This window comes from Salvelinus alpinus, chromosome 19 (assembly GCF_045679555.1).
Source record: "Salvelinus alpinus chromosome 19, SLU_Salpinus.1, whole genome shotgun sequence".
Classification (NCBI taxonomy): Eukaryota; Metazoa; Chordata; class Actinopteri; order Salmoniformes; family Salmonidae; genus Salvelinus; species Salvelinus alpinus.
This window is the reverse complement of record NC_092104.1, coordinates 42434867-42461516: the sequence shown is the minus strand read 5'-3', so window position 1 is coordinate 42461516 and position 26650 is coordinate 42434867. Positions and strand designations below refer to the sequence as shown.

Genomic DNA, 26650 nt, shown 5'->3' with positions numbered 1-26650 from the left:
CATGTAAGAATGCTGTTCATCAATTACAGCTCAGCATTTAACACCATAGTACCCTCTAAACTCGTCATTAAGCTCAAGACCCTGAGTCTTGATCCCGCCCTGTGCAGCTGGGTCCTGGACTTCCTGACGGGCTGCCCCCAGGTGGTGATGGTAGGTAACAACATCTCCACCCCGCTGATCCTTAACACTGGGGCCCCACAAGGGTGCGTTCTCAGCCCTCTCCTGTACTCCCTGTTCACCCACGACTGCGTGGCCATGCACGCCTCCAACCCAATCATCCAGTTTGCAGACGACACTACAGTGGTAGGCTTGATTACCAACAACGACGAGACGGCCTACAGGGAGGAGGTGAGGGCCCTCTGAGTGTGGTGTCAGGAAAATAACTTCACACTCAATGTCAACAAAACAAAGGAGATGATCGTGGACTTCAGGAAACAGCAGAGGGAGCAGCCCCCGCCCATAACCGTAAGGCTCTCCAGAGGGTAGTGAGGTCTGCACAACGCATCACCGGGGGCAAACTACCTGCCCTCCAGGACACCTACACCACCCGATGTCACAGGAAGGCCAAAAAGATTATCAAGGACAACAACCACCCGAGCCACTGCCTGTTCACCCCGCTATCATCCAGAAGGCGAGGTCAGTAAAGGTGCATCAAAGCGGGGACTGAGAGACTGAAAAACAGCTTCTATCTCAAGGCCATCAGACTGAACTTCTTGTCAATAGGGGGGCGCTATTTTCACTTTGGAAAAAATCGTGCCCAATTTAAACGGCCTCGTACTCTATTCTAGATCATACAATATGCATATTATTATTACTATTGGATAGAAAACACTCTCAAGTTTCTAAAACTGTTTGAATTATATCTGTGAGTAAAACAGAACTCATTTGGCAGCAAACTTCCAGACAGGAAGTGAAAATTCTGGGCCTGCCTATTCAACTGGCTTATATTTATCGATATACATGCACTTCATACGCCTTCCACTAGATGTCAACAGGCAGTGGAAGGTGGAATGGGGTGTCTAGCTTGATCTGAGGTCGAACAAGAGCTTTTGGAGTGGCAGGTCAGGAATTTCCTTTCTCTACCAAGGCGCGCGAAGGACCTCGATATTGTCTTCTGATAAGCGTGCTTTAGCAGCAGCTAATTGGGATACCTAAAAATACAAATACAAATATTATTCATCCTTATCAGAAATGTTTTTACATGGATGATACATTGAAGTTAATATAAGACAAATACTGGAAACAATGGAACACTGTCACACCTTGATCTGTTTCACCTGTCCTTGTGATTGCCTCACCTCTGAATTGTTGACCTCTTATACTTAAATCTGAACTGGTTCTCTAGCAGATTAGTACGAATGTCTCATCCAATGTTCCAGAATGGCCTTTTCCATTTAATTCAGATTACAACCTCTCACTTTCGGTTATTTGAAAATGAAATCATCTCCAAAATATCGCTTTTTTTTAAACAAGCAATAGAAAGCTGGTTGCAATTTAGAACAAATATTATGGCTAAACACAAATGCCCTAATTGATTAAATAAAAATAAAAATAAATTGGGGAAAAAAAGTAAAACGGTATAATCTTTGTAAATTATATCATAAATAGGACTGGTGGAGTTATGTCACACATGCAGTTAACAAAAATATATGGACCTTTTCTATCTAAAATTACAACCAACTGATTACAGCAGTTGGAGGAGGCAAGTGGAAAGGGGAGAAGGTAAGTAACTTGTCTGTTGGCCCTGCATTAAAGACCAAAACTGGCTAAAGACAATTGTGATAATAAAAACGTATACCAGTCTCATTTAAGGACCAAAATAATCACAGCTGCACCATACAGGTTACAAAATAGATGGGAGGAGATTTTCGATGTACCGATTCCATGAACTGATACACTAAACGACACCAGATTCAAAACTTAAAGTTTTTCAATTTATATTATTATACAAAATTCTTGCAACCAATAGAATATTATATATATATATATATATATATATATATATATATATATATATGGGGATACAACCATCCCAGCGCTGCATATTTTGCTGCCAAGAGACAGAATCATTAGATCACTTGTTTTGGTACTGCACATACGTATGTAGCTTGTTTTTGGTCACAGATTCAGGAATGGCCGAAAAAATGCAACATTTACTTAGAGCTAACTCTGCAAATAACACTGCTGGGTGATTTGATGATCATAGTCAATCAATCAATAATATATTAATACTCTTAGCAAAGGTGTTTATCTTTAATTTACAATCTGTAGAAAAGGTTCAGAACCTTTGTGAAACATCACAGCGGGAAATATATATGGCAGCTAGAAATCAAAACTGGATGGTCTTCAGAGATAAATGGGAGGGGTTGAGGCTAGCTAAAGGCTGGGACTAAAAACAAACAAAAGATAACTCATGTAAAATATACTGTCCGTGAAATGTATGTAGAATGTACAGTATAAACTTGAAGTGTAATCCTAAGAATTATTGTCCATTAGCTTACTCCAATTATGGGAGGGTTAGGGTAGGGTTAGGGGAAAATAGTAAAGTAGGAACATCCATTTTAACAGAAAGGTCATTTTTAATGCATCTAAGTAGAGCTACTATGAGAGGTTTGAAATGCGTCTTCCACCAACACCACAGCGGGAGTTCTAACCTGCATCCAGCTGATCATTAATGCATCTGTTACATAACTGTTATGAACCAAAATATATCCCTGTGTGAATTATTGAGCAGGGCTAGAGGAACCAGCGAAGCAGGTTTAATCCTCAGGAGCTAAACACTGAGCGCTCAGACCAGGGAGAAACAGAGGATGAGTTATATCATCAGCCCCAGAGCACTGTCAGAGTTTAACTTTAATTTAAAACCAACCTGTTTTCAGCACACAATTCTTTAGAGTATTCACAAACTGTCAAATAAATACAGTAGAGACATTGTGTAAGCTGTTAAATACTAAGTTGTTACTGTTTTATAATTGATTTGCCTGCTCCTCTGTATTATTAACGTGGAGTAAATCAACATAGATTATAAATGTTTATGGCACAGTGGGTTGAATTACAAAACCAGCATTGTGCACACTGAAACAGACACATGCACACCTAGGAATAGCTTTAGAAGAGTGTGGAGGCATCCAATAAGAACAGTGGGCTGATGGTATGTGGGTATACACAAGCAGTGGAGTGAGTTATGATGGATAACAGAATATTTAGGCTGAGTGCCAAGGAGGGGGAGAGAGAGTGAGCGAGAGAGAAAGAGAGAGAGCAGATAGAGGGAGCGCTGAAAGAGGAAGAGGGAGGGGTACAGAAAGCAGAGTGGAGAAATACCGCTCAATAGATAGGATGATGGGAGAGTGAGAGGAAGAAATAGGAGTGGGCAAGAAAAGGGGTGAGTGAGTGGTAGAGAAAGGGACAGTGGGAGGGAGTTAAAGAGGGAAAGAACAAGGAGAAAAGAGAGGTAGAAAGAGGAAGATAGCAAAAGAGTAGCTATGTATTTCTGTGGGAGGGTGACAGCGCTCAATTCCTGGGAGATGGGATGAAGTGAACACACAGTATGGAGAGACAAAAACGGGCTTAGAGGACAAAGAAAAATAAACGCAAACATAGAAAGAGACATTGCCCCTGTGTGTCCCACTCAGCAGCGCAAGCCATCCTCCACATGGAAGAGGCAGACCCGGGAAAGCAACTCAGCACTCAGTAATGGAGGTAGGTCACCTCAGGCTCAAATGTTATGGCTGCTAAACTGGATGTGACGGGGTACAAGTGGTTCATATCGATGACTAGCCCAGGGTCAACATGCTAGGAAGTAATGGAAAGGCAACAGAAAGAAGTTGAGCATGTGAATGTGTTCTGACTCGGCAAGGTTTTACTGTAGTTAGAGCAAATGTTTTGCCGTCTATGATTGAAGAAGAACCTTTATTTTAACAAATAAAGAGTAGAAAGTTTGTAATTTTGTGGAGGTGTTTAGCTTGTTTCTAAAGAACAACTCTCTGGAGTACATGCGCGTCGGTCCTAACTGAGGTGTTAGCATTCCACTGCTGTCTCTAAACACTATCAAGTGCAATATAATATGTAGCAATATACTGTTTCAGACTACAGCTTTTCAACAGCTTGTAATTAGTCTCCAACAAACAACAGACCTCCCCAGTGTACATCAAACAAGGAAATTTGTGTGCACTGCTATAACCACAAAAACATTGTGACCATTGTGTACATTATGTGTTGATACCTGCAGACAGATCTGGTGACAAGATGAGAGATTGGATAAACTGTGTACCTGCATAGACATGCATTGTAGTGCAGCTTTATGCAGGGAAATCAAAAGGAATACAGAAACGTGTGGGTGTAGAAAAACTGGAGATGACAGGCTTTGGAGAACAGAATGGAACTGTATTTTTTTTTTAAATATCCAATCTGCAATCTCTTCAGACTAACCATTAAAACTGCCATGACCTGCTAAAGAGGCTCTCAAAATAACTGGCCCAGATACCCAAATACAGCATCTGTATATGAGGCTTGAGTACACATATTTGCTTCCCCACCCCCAAATCTGATGTACGGTACATTCGGGAAAGTATTCAGACCACTTGACTTTTTCTACATTTTGTCATGTTACAGCCTTATTCTAAAATGGATCAAATAAAATAAAAAGCAATCTAAAAAGCAAAAACAGGTTTTTAGAAATGTTACCAAAGTATTCAGACCCTTTGCTATGAGACTCAAAACCGAGCTCAGATGCATCCTGTTTCCATTGATCATCTTTGAGATGTGTCTACAACTTGATTGGAGTCCACCTGTGGTAAATTCAATTGATTGGACATGATTTGGAAAGGCACACAACTCTCTATATAAGGTCCCACAGTTGACAGTGCATGTCAAAGCAAAAACCAAGCCATGAGGTCGAATGAATTGTCCGTAGAGCTCCGAGACAGGATTGTGTCGAGGCACAGATCTGGGGCAGGTTACCAGATTGAAGGTCCCCAAGAACACAGTGACCTCCATCATTCTTAAATTGAGGAAATTTGGTACCACCAAGACTCTTCCTTAAAACTTCTTATGGCTGGGGGCAGTATTGAGTAGCTTGGATGAATAAGGTGCCCAGAGTAAACTGCCTGCTACTCAGGCCCAGTTGCTAATAGATTTGGATAGAAAACACTCTGAAGTTTCTTAAACTGTTTGAATGATGTCTGTGAGTATAACAGAACTCATATGGCAGGCAAAAACCTGAGAAAAAATCCTACCAGGAAGTGGGAAATCTGAGGTTTGTAGTTTTTCAACTCATCGCCTATCGAATATACAGTGGGATATTGGTCATATTGCACTTCCTAAGGCTTCCACTAGATGTCAACAATCTTTAGAACCTTGTTTGATGCTTCTACTGGGAAGGAGGGGGGAATGAGGGCTCTTTGAGTCATGGGTCTGGCAAAGTGCCATGAGCTGACCACGTTTGTTCACCTGCGTTCCATCGCATTTCTACAGACAAAGGAATTCTCCGGTTGGAACATTATTGAAGATTTATGTTAAAAACATCTTAAAGATTGATTCTATACTTCGTTTGACATGTTTCTATGAACTGTAATATGACTTTTTGTCAGAACTTTCGCATGGACTTGCCCGCGTGTCATGAGTTTGAATTGTGTACTGAACGCGCGAACAAAAAGGAGGTATTTGGACATAAATGATGGACTTTATGGAACAAATCAAACATTTATTGTGGAACTGGGATTCCTGGGAGTGCATTCTGATGAATATCATCAAAGGTAAGTTAATATTTATAATGCTATTCTGACATCTGTTGACTCCACAACATGGCGGATATCTTTATGGCTTGTTTGGGCTCTGAGCGCTGTACTCAGATTATAGCATGGTGTGCTTTTTCCGTAATTGTTTTTTTAAATCTGACACAGCGGCTGCATTAAGGAGAGGTTTATATAAAGTTCCATGTATAATACTTATATCTTTTATCAATGTTTATTATGAGTATTTCTGTAAATTGATGTGGCTCTCTGCAAAATCACTGGATGTTTTGGAGGCAAAACATTACTGAACATAACGCGCCAATGTAAACTAAGATTATTTGATATAAATATGAACTTTATCGAACAAAACATACACGTATTGTGTAACGTGAAGTCCTATGAGTGTCATCTGATGAAGATCATCAAAGGTTAGTGATTAATATTATCTCTATTGATGCTTTTTGTGACTCCTCTTTGGCTGAAAAAATGGCTGTGTTTTTCTGTGACTAGGTACTGACCTAACATAATCAGATGGTGTGCTTTCGTCGTAAAGCCTTTTTGAAATCGGACACTGTGGTGGGATTAACAACAAGTGTAAAATACTTGTATGTCTGAGGAATTTTTATTATGAGATTTCTGTTGTTTGAATTTGGCGCCCTGCACTTTCACTGGCTGTTGTCATATCGATCCCGTTAACGGGATCCCAGCCATAAATTAAGCTGGCGGCCCAGCCAAACTGAGTAATCAGGGGAGAAGGGCCTTGGTCAGGGAGGTGACCAAGAACCCAATGGTCACTCTGACAGAGCTCCAGAGTTCCTCTGTGGAGATGGGAGAACTAGAAGGACAATCATCTCAGCAGCACTCCACCAATCAGGACTTTATGGTAGAGTGGTCAGACGGAAGCCACTCATCAGTAAAAGACAAATGACAGCCTGTTTAAAAGGCATCTAAAGGACTCTTTGTCCTGAATGCCAAGCATCACTTCTGGAGGAAACCTGGCACCATCCCTACGGTGAAGCATGGTGGTGGCAGCATCATACTGTGGGGATGTTTTTCAGAGGCAAGGACTGGGAGACTAGTCAGGATCAAGGGAAATATGAACAGAGCAAAGTACATAGAGATCCTTGATGAAAACCTGCTCCAGAGCAATCAGGACCTCAGACTGGGGAGAAGGTTCACCTTCCAACAGGACAATGACCCTATGCACACAGCCAAGACAACGCAGGAGTGGCTTCAGGACAAGCCTCTAAATGTCCTTGAGTGGCCTAGCCAGAACCCGGACTTGAACCTGATCTAACATCTCTGTAGAGAACTGAAAATTGCTGTGCAATGACGCTCCCCATCCAACCTGACAGAGCTTGAGGATCTGCTGAGAAGAATGGGAGAAACTTCTCAAATCAAATCAAATGTTATTTTACAGCAATGCAGTTTTAAGAAAAATAAGTGTTAAGTAAAAAAGAGATAAGCAAAATAAAAAATAATTAAATACAAATAATTAAAGAGCAGCAGTAAAATAACAATAGCGAGGCGTTGTACGGGGGGTACCGGTTAGTCGGGGTAATTGAGGTAATACAGTTGAAGTCGGAAGTTTACATACACTTAGGTTGGAGTCATTAAAACTTGTTTTTCAACCACTCCACAAATGTCTTGTTAACATACTATAGTTTTGGTAAGTCGGTTAGGACATCTACTTTGTGCATGACACAAGTAATTTTTCCAACAATTGTTTACAGACAGATTATTTCACTTACAATTCACTGTATCACAATTCCAGTGGGTCAGAAGTTTACATACACTAAGTTGACTATGCCTTTAAACAGCTTGGAAAATTCCAGAAAAGTATGTCATGGCTTTAGAAGCTTCTGATACGCTAATTGACATAATTTGAGTCAATTGGAGGTTTATCTGTGTATGTATTTCAAGGCCTACCTTCAAACTCAGTGCCTCTTTGCTTGACATCATGGGAAAATCAAAAGAAATCAGCTAAGACCTCAGAATTTTTTTTGTAGAACTCCACAAGTCTGGTTCATCCTTGGGAGCAATTTCCAAATGCCTGAAGGTACCACATTCATCTGTACAAACAATAGTACGCAAGTATAAACACCATGGGACCACGCAACCATCATACCGCTCAGGAAGGAGATGCGTTCTGTCTCCTAGAGATGAACGTACTGGTGCGAAGAGTGCAAATCAATCCCAGAACAACAGCAAAGAACCTTGTGAAGATGCTGGAGGAAACCGGTACAAAAGTATCTATATCCACAGTAAAACGAGTCCTATATCGACATAACCTGAAAGGCCGCTCAGCAAGGAAGAAGCCACTGCTCCAAAACCGCCATAAAAAAGCCAGACTATGGTTTGCAACTGCACATGGGGACAAAGATCGTACGTTTTGGAGAAATGCCTTCTGGTCTGATTTAAACAAAAATAGAACTGTTTGGCCATAATGACCATTGTTATGTTTGGATGAAAAAGGGGGAAGCTTGCAAGCCGAAGAGCACCATCCCAACCGTGATGCACGGGGGTGTCAGCATCATGTTGTGGGGATGCTTTGCTGCAGGAGGGACTGGTGCACTTCTCAAAATAGATGGCATCATGTGGGAAGGAAAATTATTTGGATATATTGAAGCAAAATCTCAATACATCAGTCAGGAAGTTGAAGCTTGGTCGCAAATGGCTCTTCCAAATGGACAATGACCCCAAGTATACTTCCAAAGTTATGGCAAAATGGCTTAAGGACAACAAAGTCAAGGTATTGGAGTGGCCATCACAAAGCTCTGACCTCAAACCTATAGAAAATGTGTGGGCAGAACTGAAAAAGCATGTGAGAGCAAGGAGGCCTACAAACCTGACTCAGTTACACAAGCTCTGTCAGGAGGAATGGACCAAAATTCACCCAACTTATTGTGGGAAGCTTGTGGGAGGCTACCCAAAATGTTTGACCCAAGTTAAACAATTTAAAGGCAATGCTACCAAATACTAATTGAGTATATGTAAACTTCTGACCCACTGGGAATGTGATGAAAGAAATAAAAGCTGAAATAAATCATTCTCTCTACTATTATTCTGACATTTCACATTATAAAAATAAAGTGGTGATCCTAACTGACCTAAGACAGGGGATTTTTACTCTGATTATATTTCAGAAATTGGGAAAAACTGAGTTTAAATGTATTTGGCTAAGGTGTATGTAAACATCTGACTTCAACTGTGCATGAATTCCTCAAATGTCGGCTGCACAATCAATGGCTAATGTCAACCTTGCACACTAGTTCTAAGCTTCGTAATGAGTCACAATCTGCAATTTGTATTTTAGCCCAACAGCAGCCTCACCACATAAACTTAAGGGGTAGGATTGAAGAAATGTAACCACTCTCAAATTCATACCTCATACCTTATGTCTAGTGTCAGGTGTTTGTTTTTCTGACCACAACATCTGACCAAGAAAAACTCCAGGCTCTACTCATGGTTTATATCTTTTATCACTTACAGATTTAATTTCTTCAATACCTAAACTGATTATTCAAACAGTTAATTAGACAATGGTGATTTGCAAGTTCAACCTGGTCTCATGGAAATTCATAGGATTTGGTATGTAAATCTGTTCCCTCGATTTCGTATGATATATTACGTTACGTTACATTATGAATTAAATAGCGGTCGTACAATATCATACGACATAGAGGATGTATAATATCATATCATACGTCTTACCAGGTCGTATAATAGCATAAAAATTGGATGATGTAACTTATCATACATCTTGGTACACTTATTTGCATGTCGCATCATAACAACAAAGAAGAATTACAGGGAGAATTAACATTAGTGGTTAGGAGAACAAAACAACAAAGGTTAGGAGAGTTTTTGTAGCAGGTTAGGTGAATTGGGTTAAGGTTAGAATAAGGGTTAGGGGGAGGATGAACTAAAATGCTACAGTTGTCCCCGACGCGACTCAAACACGCAACCTTTGGATTACTAGACGGTCGCCGTATACACCCACACATCCGCCCCAACCAACCTCCATACTTTCGTTTCTGTTTCAAGTAACTAGACATGAGACAGAAATGAATATAGTAAGTATGTTTCATATACTGTATCTTTGAGGCCAGGCTGGAAAGTTTGGAGCTAAATTCACTTCCCCTCTAATGTAGCTCAGAAGACACTCTTGTCACTTTTTGGGGGCTTCTGATTTTTTTGGGGGGGGGTTCACAAGCTTTCTATCTGTGGTCCTACATTATTGAAGAGGTTAGGCCTAGAGATACTTTTACCTACTGAACTTACTTTGAAAGTTACTACTTATCTGCAAGTAGTATGGGTCTCTACAGTTTCACTTTTCGTTAAAGGTAGACAAATACTGCTATTTGCTGCCTTACTTTTCACTGTGGCCTTTCATTTTTAGTCTGACTCAGAGATAAAAGCCTAAGAAGTAAATATTTTATGATTACGGAGAGGCTACTGATCTGTAGCATCTAATGTACAATGCACACAACTCTCTAAAACAGTTTTTGGATAGATTCCAGCCACTTCAATACTCAGGAACGTTAAGTGTACAGACATCAGAGAGCAATAATCGATGTAGAATGTGGATAATGTGGCTTAATAAGGATATGTAATAATACATTAGGCATAAAGCCTCGTCACTTACAAACATACTTTTTTTGGCCTGGTCATAAATCAAGGGTACCATTTGGATGCAATTTAAGACACGTTTCTCCTTGTACAGAACCCAGCTGCTAGGCTTATGCAAATGCCTTTCAGAATGTTAACACCGGGCACCCCAGAAATGCAATTCATAGAATGAGCATCACCTTTGTAGAGTAACGGTTGATTGTTTGTCGGCCTAATGTCTAATTTGAAAGGGTTGAATCGCTTCAGGAAAGCATTCTAATTTCAGAGATAGGCCTCCATTAAAACGGACCTGGCTGTTCTTACCTTAATGAAAAGCAATAGTGTTTAATTAATGACTAGCACATGCTCACTTCACCAAATCCACTCATTTAACTTTGCCCCCCATCCACACAAGGCCCTTTCCTCCACCACTCAAAAGGATTGATTGAAGGGCACTCAGGGTAGCCTACAAAATACCCATACTCACTTCAAACATAATGTTGACATTTTCATTGATATCACTCACTCGCACACAGACACACAAAAACTCTCTCTCTTCCCTCAGTGGCAGTTGGAATGAGTGTGTGCGATTCCCTATTCAGAGCTGAGGGGTCATTCACTCACAGCCTCCTCACCAATGTACTAAGTGGATTATCCAATTAGCTTCCATTGTATGCTCTGAGGAGAAATCACACTAGGGCATGCACAGCCTGGATGGATGGATAGCAGGAGAATAAGAGGGAAAGTGACAGATCGATGCTTGTCTCTGTCTCCCACATCATTCCCAGCAGTGTCATTTAGTTTTACGAAGATAACTCATACTTTCAACATTGCCACACAATGAACAAGGAACAATGTCAAGCGATGTGAGGAGAATCCTTGACAGCATACAAAGATAGAGACAGGGCCTTCCTTTTCAATTATTCACCTCATCAAACACTGGAAAGGTTTTTGTTGTCCTTTTTGGTGTCTCACATTCACATTCACACACATACACACACACACACACACAATCCACCGTTGAAGTCGGAAGTTTACATACACCTTAGCCAAATACATTTTAAACTCAGCTTTTCACAATTCCTGACATTTAATCCTAGTAAAAAATCCCTGTTTTAGGTCAGTTAGGATCACCACTTTATTTTTATAATGTGAAGTGTCAGAATAATAGTAGAGAGAATGATTTATTTCAGCTTTTAGTTCTTTAATCACATTCCCAGTGGGTCAGAAGTTTACATACACTCAATTAGTACTTGGTAGCATTGCCTTTAAATTGTTTAACTTCGGTCAAACGTTTCAGGTAGCCTTCCACAAGCTTCCTACAATAAGTTGGGTGAATTTTGGTCCATTCCTCCTGACAAGGCTGGTGTAACTGAGTCAGGTTTGTAGGCCTCCTTGATCGCACACGCTTTTTCAGTTCTGCCCATAAATTTTCTATAGGATTGAGGTCAGGGCTTTGTGATGGCCACTCCAAAACCTTGACAGTGTTGTCCTTAAGCCATTTTTCCACAACTTTGGAAGTATGCTTGGGGTCATTGTCCATTTGGAAGACCCATTTGCGACCAAGCTTTAACTTCCTGACTGATGTCTTGAGATGTTGCTTCAATATATCCACATATTTTTCCTTCCCCCATGATTCCATCTATTTTGTAAAGTGAACCAGTCCCTCCTGCAGCAAAGCACCCCCAGACCATGATGCTGCCACCCCATGTTTAACAGTTGGGATGGTGTTCTTCGGCTTGCAAACCTCCCCCTTTTTTCTCCAAACATATTGATGGTCATTACGGCCAAACAGTTCTATTTTTGTTTCATCAGACCAGAGGACATTTCTCCAAAAAGTACGATCTTTGTCCCCATGTGCAGTTGCAAACCGTAGTCTGGCTTTCTTATGGCGGTTTTGGAGCAGTGGCTTCTTTCTTGCTGAGCGGCCTTTCAGGTTATGTCGATATAGGACTCGTTTTACTGTGGATATAGATACTTTGTACCTGTTTCCTCCAGCATCTTCACAAGGTCCTTTGCTGTTGTTCTGGGATTGATTTGCACTTCTCGCACCAAAGTAGGTTCATCTCTAAGAGACAGAACGTGTCTCCTTCCTGGTGTTTATACTTGCGTACTATTGTTTGTACAGATGAATGTGGTAACTTCAGGTGTTTTGAAATTGCTCCCAAGGATGAACCAGACTTGTTGTCACGCCCTGGCCTTAGTATTCTTTGTTTTCTTTATTATTTTAGTTAGGTCAGGGTGTGACATGGGGTTAGGTTTGTGTTTTTGTATTGTCTTGGGTGGTTTGGAGTGTCTAGGGGGATTTGTTAGAGTGTATGGGTTTGTGTTGAGTGGATGTGTCTAGAATAGTCTATGGTTTAGTGTATGTGTCTAGTATAGTCTATGGTTGAGTGTAGGTGTTTAGAAAAGTCTATGGCTGCCTGATTTGGTTCTCAATCAGAGACAGCTGGTCATAGTTGTCTCTGATTGGGAGCCATATTTAAGGGAGCCATAGGCTTTAGGTATTTGTGGGAAATTGTCTATGTAGAACGTTTGTAGCCTGTATGTATGTGCACAACGTTTGTAGCTTCACGGTCGTTTTGTTGTTTTGTTAGTTTGTATAGAGTTTTGTGTCGTGTTCATCTTCGTGGTGTTAATAAAAGAAGATGGCTTATTTTCCAAATGCTGCGTTTTGGTCCGTCTCTCAACCACACGATCGTGACAGAATTTCCCAACAAAGGACCAAGCAGCGTGTGAAACGGCAACAGGACCCACCTACACAGGATTTCTGGAGATGGGAGGACGAATTGGATGGAAAGGGACCTTGGGCTCAACCTGGAGAATATCGCCGTCCCAAAGCTGAGCTGGAGGCAGCGAAAGCAGAGAGGCGGCGATATGAGGAGGCAGCACGGAGGCAAGGCTGGAAGCCCGTGAGTACTACCCCAAAATTTCTTGGGGGGGGCTAGGAGGTAGTGGGCCGAGGGCAGGTAGGAGACCTGCGCCCACTTCCCAGGCTAACCGTGGAGAGCGGGAGTACGGGCAGACACCGTGTTACGCAGTAGAGCGCACGGTGTCTCCTGTACGTGTGCATAGCCCAGTGCGGGTTATTCCACCTCCCCGCACTGGTAGGGCTAGATTGAGCATTGAGCCAAGTGCCATGAAGCCGGCTCTACCTATCTGGCCACCAGTACATCTCCTCGGGCCGGCTTACATGGCACCAGCCTTACGCATGGTGTCCCCGGTTCGCCTACATAGCCCGGTGCGGGTTATTCCACCTCCCCGCACTGGTCGGGCGACGGGGAGCATTCAACCAGGTAAGGTTGGGCAGGCTCAATGCTCAAGGGAGCCAGTACGCCTGCACGGTCCGGTATTTCCGGCGCCACCTCCCCGCCCCAGTCCTGTTCCACCAGTGCCTACACCACGCACCAGGCTTCCAGTGTGTCTCCAGAGCCCTGTTCCTCCTCCACGCACTCGTCCAATGGTGCGTGTCTCCAGCCCATTACCACCAGTGCCTACACCACGCACCAAGCCTCCTGTGTGTTCCCAGAGTCCTGTGCGTCCTGTTGCTGCTCCCCGCACTAGCCCTGAGATGCGTGTCCCCAGCCCGGTACCACCAGTTCCGGCACCACGCACTAGGCCTAATGTGCGTTTCCAGGGTCCAGTATGCCCTGTTCCTGCTCCCCGCACTAGCCCTGAGATGCGTGTCCCCAGCCCGGTACCACCAGTTCCAGCACCACGCACCAGGCCTACAGTGCGCCTCAGCCGGCCAGAGCCATCCGTCTCTCCAGCGCCATCTGAGCCATCCGTCTCCCCAGCGCCATCTGAGCCATCCGTCTCCCCAGCGCCATCTGAGCCATCCGTCTCCCCAGCGCCATCTGAGCCATCCGTCTGCCCAGTGCCAATAGAGCCGCCCGTCTGTCCCGAGCCGTCAGAGCCGATCGTCAGTCAGGAGCCGCTAGAGCCGATCGTCAGACAGGATCTGCCAGAGCCGCCAACCAGACAGGATCTGCCAGAGCCGCCAACCAGACAGGATCTGCCAGAGCCGCCAACCAGACAGGATCTGCCAGAGCCGCCAACCAGACAGGATCTGCCAGAGCCGCCAACCAGACAGGATCTGCCAGGGCCGCCAACCAGACAGGATCTGCCAGGGCCGCCAACCAGATATGAGCAGCCAGATCCGTCAGCCAGCCATGAGCAGCCAGATCCGTCAGCCAGCCATGAGCAGCCAGATCCGTCAGCCAGCCATGAGCAGCCAGATCCGTCAGCCAGCCATGAGCAGCCAGATCCGTCAGCCAGCCATGAGCAGCCAGATCCGTCAGCCAGCCATGAGCAGCCAGATCCGTCAGCCAGCCATGAGCAGCCAGATCCGTCAGCCAGCCATGAACAGACAGATCCGTCAGCCAGCCATGAGCAGCCAGATCCGTCAGCCAGCCATGAGCAGCCAGATCCGTCAGCCAGCCATGAGCCGTCCAGCCAGGATCCGCCAGAGCCGTCCAGCCAGGATCCGCCAGAGCCGGTCAGCCAGGATCAGCCCTTCAGTCCGGAGCTGCCGTACCTCAGTCCGGAGCTGCCCCTTATCCTGGGGCTGCCCCTTATCCTGGTGCTGTCCCTTAGTCCGGTACTGTCCCTTAGTCCGGTACTGTCCCTTATCCTGGTGCTGCCCCTTAGTCCGGTGCTGCCCCTTAGTCCGGTGCTGCCTCTTAGTCTGGTACTGCCCCTTATTCCAGTGGGGCTAAGAAAGCGGGTAGTGACTATGGTGGGGTGGGGACCACGACCAGTGCCGGAGCCGCCGCCGTGGACGGAAGCCCACCCAGACCCTCCCCTAGACTATGTGCTGGTGCGCCCGGAGTTCGCACCTTAAGGGGGGGGTTATGTCACGCCCTGGCCTTAGTATTCTTTGTTTTCTTTATTATTTTAGTTAGGTCAGGGTGTGACATGGGGTTAGGTTTGTGTTTTTGTATTGTCTTGGGTGGTTTGGAGTGTCTAGGGGGATTTGTTAGAGTGTATGGGTTTGTGTTGAGTGGATGTGTCTAGAATAGTCTATGGTTTAGTGTATGTGTCTAGTATAGTCTATGGTTGAGTGTAGGTGTTTAGAAAAGTCTATGGCTGCCTGATTTGGTTCTCAATCAGAGACAGCTGGTCATAGTTGTCTCTGATTGGGAGCCATATTTAAGGGAGCCATAGGCTTTAGGTATTTGTGGGAAATTGTCTATGTAGAACGTTTGTAGCCTGTATGTATGTGCACAACGTTTGTAGCTTCACGGTCGTTTTGTTGTTTTGTTAGTTTGTATAGAGTTTTGTGTCGTGTTCATCTTCGTGGTGTTAATAAAAGAAGATGGCTTATTTTCCAAATGCTGCGTTTTGGTCCGTCTCTCAACCACACGATCGTGACACTTGTGGAGGTCTACAATTTTGTTTCTGAGGTCTTGGCTGATTTCTTTTGATTTTCCCATGATGTCAAGCAAAGAGGCACTGAGTTTGAAGGTAGGCCTTGAAATAGATCCACAGGTACACCTCCAATTGACTCAAATTATGTCAATTAGCCTATCAGAAGCTTCTAAAGCCATGACATAATTTTCTGGAATTTTCCAAGCTGTTTAAAGGCACAGTCAACTTAGTGTATGTAAACTTCTGACCCACTGGAATTGTGATAAGGTGAATTATAAGTGAAATAATCTGTTTGTAAACAATTGTTGGAAAAATGACTTGTGTCATGCACAAAGTAGATGTCTTAACCGACTTGCCAAAACTATAGTTTGTTAACAAGAAATTTGTGGAGTGGTTGAAAAACTAGTTTTAATGACTCCAACCTAAGTGTATGTAAACTTCCGACTTCAACTGTATATGTGAGCTTGGAATATGACTGTGTCATGACTCCGAGGACGTAAGGCTAAAAACGCTTTATAATTATGTCTCCTCAGTCCATCTATTCGCAGTTTACGCACCACGAGGGGCCTAACCATATTTCTACCGAAAATAACATTGGGCTGTGTGACACAAAAGTGCATGACCCCCCGCCCTACCACCTCCCCCCCTAAGAAAATTAAGGGACCTAAGAAAATGTTTGTTTTGGCAGCTAATTTTCTGCAATTCTACGAAGTTTAACAATACTCATTACATCTTTCAGGTAGGCTATTTAATGATAATAATAACGGATAAGGAACATAAAGTCTAGACCCGATTATCAAATTTTTTATTCTGCTACCAAATATGTTTTATTATGATCATTTATGTCAACCATCAATTTAATTATACAGCACACATTCTATTTTACAGAAAGTGATTTCATCAATTGTTGACTGTGCCCAATAATGTTGGTACTATGTTATGTGCTGCTCCCATGTTGTGTTGATACCATGCTGTGTTGTTATGTGTTGCTGCCTTGCTATGTTGTTATCTTAGGTCTCTCTTTATGTAGTGTTGTGTTGTCTCTCTTATTGTGATGTGTGCTTTGTCCTATGTTTATATTACTTTTTTAAATGTTTTATTTTATCCCAGGCCCCCGTCCCCGCAGGAGGTCTTTTTCCTTTTGGTAGGCCGTCATTGTAAATAAGAATTTGTTCTTAACTGACTTGCCTAGTTAAATAAAGATTAAATAAAAATATAAAAATACCAAAAAATGGATTAGTGACAGAGTCACACATTGTAGAAGATTACTTCCAATTTCTTAGGCTCCTTGACTAGGTCCTAGCTCAGCTTCTGAATGTCATAGAGACTAATCAAAGATATTTCCATGTGCACCAGAGTCGCGACTTCCTCTGGCATTTTACCGCTTGTGTCTAGCATCACGGATTTAAGAGTCGTTTTAGATCGGTATACCCAATCGCGAATTGCTCTACTGTACCTCTTTAGCAGAGGTTTCCAACCTAGGGGGGAGGCAAGAAACAGGACCCCTTGCTAAAGAGTTAGAGCAGAGCAGAGCGGCTCGTTCATTGTGGGACAGGTATAAATCCTGCCCTGTATGCCCCTGCTCTCGCCTATGAGGTAATGGATTGGCTACGCGTGTCACTGTGTCTCAGTGTCAGCTGGTCCGCTGTGTGGCAGGCTTTTGTGTCAGGCAGGTCAGCTGTGGCTTGGTGGGGGCACGTGTAGCAAACCCTCCCCCTCACTATGCACACACTCACGCAAAGAGATCAGTCCCCCAAACCCTATTCTCAATGTAGCTCCAAATACCCCCAATTGTTCTCCAGTGACGGAAGGCCTTACATCATTGTGATCCTAGGAGGCCTGAGGGTCAGATGGATTTGTATAATATATTTCAATTATGTAATCTTGATGAAATTACAAAATCTTCCTAAATACAAGAAGAGCCTCTGATAGGGTTTAGTAAAGACAGTTCATGTACATTATCTTGAATATCTATGATAGACAAAAATTAAAGCAATAATCTACAGATTTTGGGGGAAATATCTCCCTACTGCTAATGCAGTTGTGCCCTGTTGTTTATCAGGAGTTGAATCTCAACAAATGGATTTATTGAGAAAGCCCTTGAAATGAATGTTCTTAAAATCATAATAATAATGTTCCATCTGTGAACATTGCACAAAATATTCCCTTGATCAACCAAAAAAGTTGATCAATTAAGGTTTGTGTTAAAAGATGTAATCAATTTAGGCCGCTTGCCTAAAACAAGGGTTTACTTTTACAGTATATTCCCAGAGAGGCTGAGAAAGTGGGCTGAAACTGGTACAGCAGCACTAAGAGCAACTCAAAGCCCTCAGCAGTAAATCACTCTTACTGCACAATTTGCCCCTTATTCTAAAGTGTAGCCATTTATTTAACACTCAAATATGGTGTTTGCTGTTCAGTAGGAATAAATCAAATACCAGACAAAAGTCCACACAAAGACTGGCACACTTCATCAGATAAAGAGAAAGACGGGTTATTTCTCTTCAGCCAGAGAGGTGTTTGTTCAGAGTGGATGTGGGGCAGTGTGGGAGGAACAGGGAAGGGGGGGGGGTTATTACACAGTCAGTTGATGGAGAAAAGGGGGCGGAGGGAGTTTGGGGGTGTACGGGGGGGGTTTAAAGAATCCATTGTGAGGAAAAGGAGTTAATCACTTGAGCGGCGTGTGCCAGTGTAAAAGGAGCACATGTCGTACACCCCATTCCCTGGGGGGCTTCCAAGGTCCCATCTCCCATCGAGCTGAATTTACATGTCAGTTATGCAAAGCCGGGCCGCCTCTGAATAAAGCAAAGAAAGACCCACCCCCTCAGAATAGTACCCTCTGGTGATAGTGGTGGTGTGTTCACTGCATGAATGGTTCATTCAGGGACGCACACACGTACACACACACACACGGCTACGTGGTATTTCCAGGACTGAAGGGATTGCTGCGCGTTAGTCTGCTAGATGGATGCTTTGCCATGGCAGTAAGTCAATGTGAATATTTTCTAATCGTGTGATGAATTTTGGTGGTGAATTCTAGAATTTGAGAGGGATTGTGAAAGAATGTCAGACAGAATGTCTGACTGTCAGACAGACAGATAGGCGGGAGGTGGGGGATGATGTCAAAGATTGTTTACATATGGCATCTGGCATTTGTTCTGTGCTTGAAAAGGTACAAATCAAAACAGTAATTAGCTATTATTTAAAGGAACATTGTGAGGTATCATGCCAAACAGTACAATGTCAAACAATATAAACATGTAAAAAATATCCTTCTCCTGAACGAAGCTAAATATCCGTTTTTTTCTGACATGCTGTATAGGACAGTGACCAAGAGGCTGTATTCTGTTTCGTCCATTGTGATTCTAGTCCCTGTCCACATAGCTATTATTGCATTTTCTATGAAAAGATAAGGTGAGCAGAAGAGTTCTTACTTGCTGCATGTTTTGTCCGTTTTTTCATCTCCTCCTGAGAGACAAATAGTGGAATACGAACACTCCTTATTCATTCAAAACATACTGTCTCTAACAACTCTAACAAAGAACCACAAACAGTGACAGCTATGCATGTCTTCCACGCCAGCCACGCCGTGTTAAGAATGATTTGCAACGGATTAGCTGTCAGATACGTACTACTTAATGTGACTATTATAGTTGGCCCGTTGCGCCATGCTTTTGTTCCTGTCGACATTATGCTTAAAGAAAGGACACCAGGTGGTTGGGGAGCCCATGGGCAATCTCATTCACTTTGGAGACCTCTGCTACTTAGTAACTAGTGACAACTGAAAGGCATTAAGTCTGTTCCCTAGAGGGTTTGAGATCATGGCTAGCAACATCTGGGACCTTGTATCTCCCAGGCCGGGGATGATGAAGAGAGGGTATGTCTACAGTATGGTTTGTTGCGAAAGTAATAGTGAGAAAAGTATAACAAAAAATCTCAAGTTGAATCTCAATTTCTTCCCTTCAGATGGAAACGTTGACAATATCTCCCTGGGGTCATGAGTTTTTCCCGCACTACAAGTACCTCTTCAACAAAATACGTTAAAGTTGTCAGGACATCCATTCTGCTTTCCCTTATGCTCAGAGACCATGGGAAGCGTCAGCAGCCTCATCTCAGGTCACAGTCTTCACAGCAAGCACTGTCAGGCCACGGAGTACAAATTAAAGAAAGCAGGCCATCCCCGGAAGACAGGCCGGAGCCTGGATGGCCTACTGAAGTATAGCTTTGCACAGGGGTCCTCCAACAACACATCTAAAGCCATCTCTCAGGCAGGCAGGAGTGAGGACTTCTTTTACATAAAAGTGAGCCACAAGCCGCGGACGACTCACCAGAGAGGCATCCCAACAGAGGACCATTTAGGACAGGGACATTTTACTGATACGGAACCAGACAGTAGAGTGCCACCTAAATTGCTGCCTATGTCTGGGAAACTGGAGAAGGTGAGTCTCTGACTTGCTCAATATACTTGCCTATGTCAATATTTCTGTGTTGTACAATTGATAGCCAGGGAGGCAATTTCAAACACAACTTCAAGATCAGACAAGCACAATAGATAGCAAACAAAAACATTACCTCTGTTGAAACACCAAGCTTTGTGTTGTCCAGTCTTTTTAACCATCGCCAAGGTTGATGACTTAAGTCACAATTATGAGTTTGGGGTTCAGCCTAACTGCAAATGCGTGTAACCACACTCAAAGTCATAGACAGAGCTAGATGCAAGGACTGACAGTCCAAGAGATTTAAATTAGAATTTTAAACATATTTTAAGCTATATATTGTTACTTTAGAAAGACTAAAATGACAGCAAAAACAAACAATGGTGTAAAATAAACATTAACAACTTAATGATTGGGTTGGACTAAGCTCATTTAAAAAAAATGTTTATTTAACTAGGCAAGTCAGTTAAGAACACATTCTTATTTACAATGACAGCCTACCCAGCCAAACCCTAACCCGGACGACGCTGGGTCAATTGTGCGCCGCCCTATGGGACTCCCAATCACAGCCGGTTGGAATACAGCCTGGAATCAAACCAGGGTCTGTAGTGACGCCTCTAACACTGAGATGTGGTGCTTTAGACCACTGTGCCACTAGGGAGCCCTCATGAGGCATTATAAGTTATATTCCTTAAGAATGAATGGATAGGCTATATTTTATTAATTAAAATCAGTAAATATTGCAGATTGCAATGCCTTGATCTTTTGTAAGATGTCATCAGTGATGTTATCTTGTCTTATCCAAGTCCTGCTCTCTGAATAGGCCTTTATGCCCCAAGAGAGAAAGTGCTTTCCAGGCATGAAGTCACTGGACAGGAATGCTGAGTCCACAGGATTACCGCTCACACTTAAACAGCGCAACACATTATTAATATCACAGAGTAGGAAAATCCATCTTTTCTCAGACAGTACAACAGGGTGGAGGAGGAGGTTGGGTATAACTGGTGGTGTTTCCAGACAGCACAGATGGGACATATGGAATAAGCTCATGTTTCATGTTTCATGACAGTTCCATGTATTCTGTATATTCTTACATTGCACTTTTACATGTACAAATCTCCAATTTCTGGGTGGTTATCTGTTCTCGTCAACACTAAAGAACTGATTATTCATTGGTAGCACTATTTGCTTCCATGATCATCTCCATTGCTAAAAGGAAGGTTGAAAACTAAAACCAACAGGTTCTTTGATTGACTATTTGCTCTCCTTCCTCTGCCTCTAGAATACCGAGAACGCTTTGATCCGGCCCACAGCCTTCAAGCCAGTCATCCCTAGGAGCACCTCTTCCACAGAGACTCGCGACAATCTCACCCACCTGCTTATTCCCCCAGAAAGGACCAAAGACTCCCAGGGGCACAAACAGGACACCTTTTCAGTGACCCTCTCAGACTCTGGGCAGGATTCGATGTCCAGCCTGCCTACTCAAAGCACCAATGGGAGCCTCAGTGCTTCCACAGGCCCATTGTCTCAGTGTGCAGGAGGCTCAGCCCATGGCATGACCCATCCCCTGCAGCCCCCCCGCTCTACATGGACCAATGGGAATGGCATTAGAGCCAGTGCTAGGGTTGCAGCTCTAAGCAATGGAGGGGCAGTGAAGGCTAACAGGGATGCCGTCTCCATACCGTCCACTCAGCAGCATATTCCTCTGTTGGAGGAGATGGGAGGCTGTAATCGCTCTCCCATCTCAATGGACGAGTCGCTCATTGAGCTGCTGGAGCAGAGGCTGCTGGAGAGTGAGACAGAGCTGCAGGAGCTGCAGGTGAGCTTTGAGGAGAAAGAGGTGGACACTTGCCAGCTGTTTGAGGAGAGGCAGAGGTATTGTGTTGAGGAGATGGAGGGCCTGAAGCAGAGGTGCTCCACCAAGCTCAGGCAGGTCTCGCACAGGGCCGTGAGGAACCACCAGGCCTTGCAACTGCAGGTCAGTCAGCTGCAACAGGACAAGCAGAGGCTCCAGGATGAGCTGGCCAGGATGACCCAGGAAAAGGACCTGACGGAGGTCAAACTGAGGTCGTTTGAGAGGGAGAAAACCCAGCTCGAGCCCAACTTAGAGGAGACCCAGTGGGAGGTGAGTGTGGCCAGCATGTCTCATGAATTTTTCCTGACCACATGGCCTTACCATGAAAATCAGGGCCCTAGTTGTGACTGAGTGGTCCCAAAGTATTTCCTGGTCAGGTCACTAGGAAAAACTGGTTATAGGTACTGAACGCATTGCACAGGGTTTGCACAGGCCAGAGAGTATGTAATTTAAAAACATTCTCAAAAGCAGCCAGTAATTCAATGCAATCTTTTTTTTTGCATTCTTTACTAGGTATGTCAAAAGACTGGGGAGATCTCCCTGCTGAAGCAGCATCTCAGGGACTCCCAGGCTGATGTCACTCACAAGCTGAATGACATCGTCAGCCTCAAGGTCTCACTGAAGGAGACTCGGGCCAAAATGGAGGCATTGGGGCAGCAGAACAAAGAACAAGAGGACAAGATACGCTCTCGCAGTGTGGAGGTCGAGGTACTGGGTCTCTTTTGTCAAAAGAAAATCAGAGGTAGTATGATATGCATACAGAATAGATTTCTTTAGTGAAGTACAGACGCTGCATTAGTGGTGAGCAGATCTAAATCGCATTTAAGTGTGAGTGACAATGCTGAATCTAGGTCATTATCTACTAGGCCTCCATGTTCAACAGCAAACTGCATTTTATAATGACACGATTCATCTATTCCACCCCAGGTATGCCACAATGAGCTCCAGCGCAAGAAGAACGAGGCTGATCTTCTAAGAGAAAAGGTGGGTATACTAGAGACAGACATCAAAGGAATTAAAAAGGATCTGGCCCTGGCAAAAGAACAGAGGCAGCAGCAGAAGGCCAAACTGGAGGCCCAGGCCCAGCAGAGGTCAGACCAGAGTGGGGGGAGAGAAGGGTGCATGAGCACTGACTCCCTCCAGGGAGAGGTGGAGAGACTGAAAGGGGAGCTCAGGGAAGAGAGAGAGACTCAGGAAAGGCTGTTCAACAGCTTTGAGCATGAAAGACAGACGTGGAACAAGGAGAAGGACAGAGTCATCAAGTACCAGAACCAGCTTCAGCTCAACTATCTGCAGATGCACAAGAAGAACCAAGATTTGGAGAGAATCCTGCAGGAGCTCACAGTGGAGCTGGAGAGTCGGCCGGAGCTCGACGTGGACATCCACAGCTCAGGGTTACACTATGAGGATATGATAGCCACAGAAATTTGAGGGAGAAACTCAGAGAATAATAAAAATCAATCAACTGTTACAACAGGGTAATTAAACAATCATATTAAACACATCATTTGTTATATCTGTCCAGAAAACAGATGATCCATTGCTGCCTTGGCAGGGGCAGCGTTTTAAAGATAATGAAGTTGGCTAACATACTGCTGCACGATATGACAGAATTGGGGTCTGGTCTGACTACTAAAATCACAGTAGTTCTCTATGACCGTGTAAACCCCATAGGGTTGGTTTCCCAGAAACAGATTAAACCTAGACTAAACCTAAAAATTCAAGGCGAGGCTTAATCTTTGTCCAGGAAACCGCCCCATAATGTTCAATTGACAGTAGCCTACGAAATAGTTATTCCTCTTGAGCAGTTTCCCAGTACTATAGTTAACTTAAGGCATTCGTTCTGCATGTGTCAAGTCCTACATATGATGTTGCAAGTCTCCACTACAACCACTGAGACTCAGCGACATGAGAGCCAATTTATTTTTATTTAACCTTTTTGATCCCAAGCATCACAGTGGCCAGAGATATTGCAGAGCGTGTGAGGCAAGAGGATACCCTCGTCAGCACCCACACAGATACTGGCATCTGCACGTGTATGGGAGTTCACATGTCTCTCCTGCAACATGATATAGAAGCTGCATGGTAACAAATGCTGAGGAGTGCAGCCACCTGTGTCACACAGTCTTTCTTTTTGTCGGAAGTCTCCCCACTCTTTGTAGTAACTGTATAGCTGAGTTTGCCTACGTGTCAAACCACTGGATGTATATTTTGTGAATTATCATCAGTATTATTTATTGATATAAGGGACACAAACGTTCAACACAGTATTGTACTGATTACGGTTTGAAAGGGACTAATTAAACGGAGATGATAAAGAATGTATATCAATGCATTTCCATTGTAAGAGGGACTAGGAGAACATGATTGTCTCAAAGTGCATCCTACACTACACTGAGAATGTCTCACTGGTACAGATAGGTCACAGAGGTACATTTGGCACTAAATCCTGTTCACTCTCAGCCTAGCCTGATTGTTACTTACAGTATCAAGGCTGAAATCAAATTAAGGACTATTGTTAGGATATAGGCCCACAAGGCTGTAAATGGAACAATGTGGTCACCAGGCTGAGAACATCATTCCAACTTTTATCTGATGTGCTTGACATGCAACGCAAACCAATGAAAACACAAACACAGAGAATAGCAATAACGTTAACATACATGTAAGGGTTACAGATAGTTTCATTGAGACCTCAAGATAATATATAATACATGGGTACTCAGATCTCTGCAAATCACATGGATGTTTTTGAATGTACTTTCCCAACATGACACCATAAAGGTTAGAAAGTCTGTATCAGTAATTGGGCAGCAGTGAAGCACATGAGTCTGACAATGGAGCCTTATCCTGCTGTGATTCTGATGGACAGACAACATTCAAGCACAAAGAGGTTTGAATAAATTAGCAGGGGGAGGCACATGTGCAACGTACAAAAGACTGGCTGTTTTTTATGGTCTCTGGTCATAGAAGAACTAGCTGTTTTACAGATGTATAACAACAAAGCACTCAATAAATCCACACATGAATTATGAAACAGAATACCCTATATATATTATATACAATTTGGTATATGTAGAAGTTCATGTATAATTAATAAAGTTCAACAAATGATCTTACAGTCAGGCACCACAGGCTAAAAGTTTTGTTTTGGTATTTTGGTCCTATAACATTAGTACTTAATTAGTACAAAGTTAACATAAACATGGCTGTATTTTGGATGGATGGAGAGAGCCATAGGGCTCTAGCTTGGCAATAGTTCGAAAATATACTGTTATGGAGTGTAGGCGAGCCTACCGTTACTCCTTAACCTCCAAGGACCTTACTGTATATGCTATGTTTAGAGGGAGACTGGCTCTGGCTGCCAAAACAGTCAAATACTCCATCTAAACGTAAATCGATTCTCAAATGCGATATGGTTCTAGAAAAATGAAGCCCTTTACTTGCATATCACATAAAACCAATTTCACAAACGCTAAATATACATTTACTGTACACTATTTTAACCCGGTGTACCCTAACCCTATAAGGCGTGTTGTAATTTAACCTTTAGTTTATTATTCTTTCTAGCTAATATGAAAGATAATGTTTCCAAAAACATACAGCATACGATGCATATTAACATTTCGGACCGAGCGCCGAAGCTGTTAACGAACCCCCCCCAGACGGAAGATACCTTTGTGAATAGAAGCTAACGTTAGAAGCGTGCTGTCAACAGACCATCTGCTCGAACTTCCAGCACCAGCTAACATAGCTATGTCGCTGGAGGTTTGAGCCTGCTTGGCTAGGCTAATACTTGATGTACATTTATACATTTCCTATAGTTTATTATGCTACCGTCATTAATTCCGAAGCCCACTATACTGAATCATATACAGTGCATTCTGAAAGTATTCAGACCCCTTGACTTTTTCCACATTTTGTTACGTTACAGCCTTATTCTAAAATTGATTCAATTGTTGTTCGTTTTCCTCATCAATCTACACACAATAAACCATAATGAGAAAGCAAAACCAGTTTTTTTATAATGTTTTGCAAATTATTTTTGTATTTTTTACAGAAATACCCTTTCAGAACCTTTGCTATGAGACTCAATATTGAGCTCAGGTGCATCCTGTTTACATTCATCATCCTTGAGATGTTTCTACAACTTGGAGTCCATCTGTGGTAAATTAAATTGATTGAACATGATTTGGAAAGGCACACACACCTGTCTATATAAAGGTCCCACAGTTGACAGTGCATGTCAGAGCAAAAACCAAGACATAAGATCAAAGCTCCGATTAAAAAAAATAAAAAATCAAGATAAACAAAATATTACATTTACATAAGTATTCAGACCCTTTACTCAGTACTTTGTTGAAGCACCTTAAACAGCGATTACAGCCTCTAGTCTTCTTGGGTATGACGCTACCATCCCATTCTTCTCAGCAGATCGTCTCAAGCTCTGTCAGGTTGGATGGGGAGCATCGCTGCACAGCTATTTTCAGGTCTGTCCAGAGATGTTCAATCGGGTTCAAGTCCGGGCCCTGGCTGGGCCACTCAAGGACATTCAGAGACTTGTACACAACCACTTCTGCGTTGTCTTGGCTGTGTGCTTAGGGTCATTGTCCTGTTGGAAGGTGAACCGTCACCCTATTCTGAGG

General features: G+C 43.2%; 1 protein-coding gene across 5 annotated transcripts; it reads left to right on the top strand.

The window, feature by feature from the left end:
* Positions 1-3347: 3347 nt before the first annotated feature.
* On the top strand, positions 3348-25125 carry LOC139545639 (leucine zipper putative tumor suppressor 1-like). 5 transcript variants are annotated; one of them, XM_071353619.1, is made up of 6 exons: positions 18429-18697; positions 19036-19127; positions 19680-20152; positions 21432-22274; positions 22518-22712; positions 22932-25125. In XM_071353619.1, exons 3-6 carry the CDS (start codon positions 19802-19804, stop codon positions 23433-23435), a joined length of 1893 nt encoding a protein of 630 aa, XP_071209720.1. In that variant the 5' UTR covers positions 18429-18697; positions 19036-19127; positions 19680-19801; the 3' UTR covers positions 23436-25125. The 5 variants fall into 5 exon arrangements, with proteins under 5 accessions (XP_071209721.1, XP_071209718.1, XP_071209722.1 ...); XM_071353620.1 differs by lacking the exons at positions 18429-18697; positions 19036-19127 and adding an exon at positions 3348-3699 and having other exon boundaries at positions 19797-20152; XM_071353617.1 differs by lacking the exons at positions 18429-18697; positions 19036-19127 and adding an exon at positions 3348-3699.
* The last annotated feature ends 1525 nt before the right edge of the window (positions 25126-26650 follow it).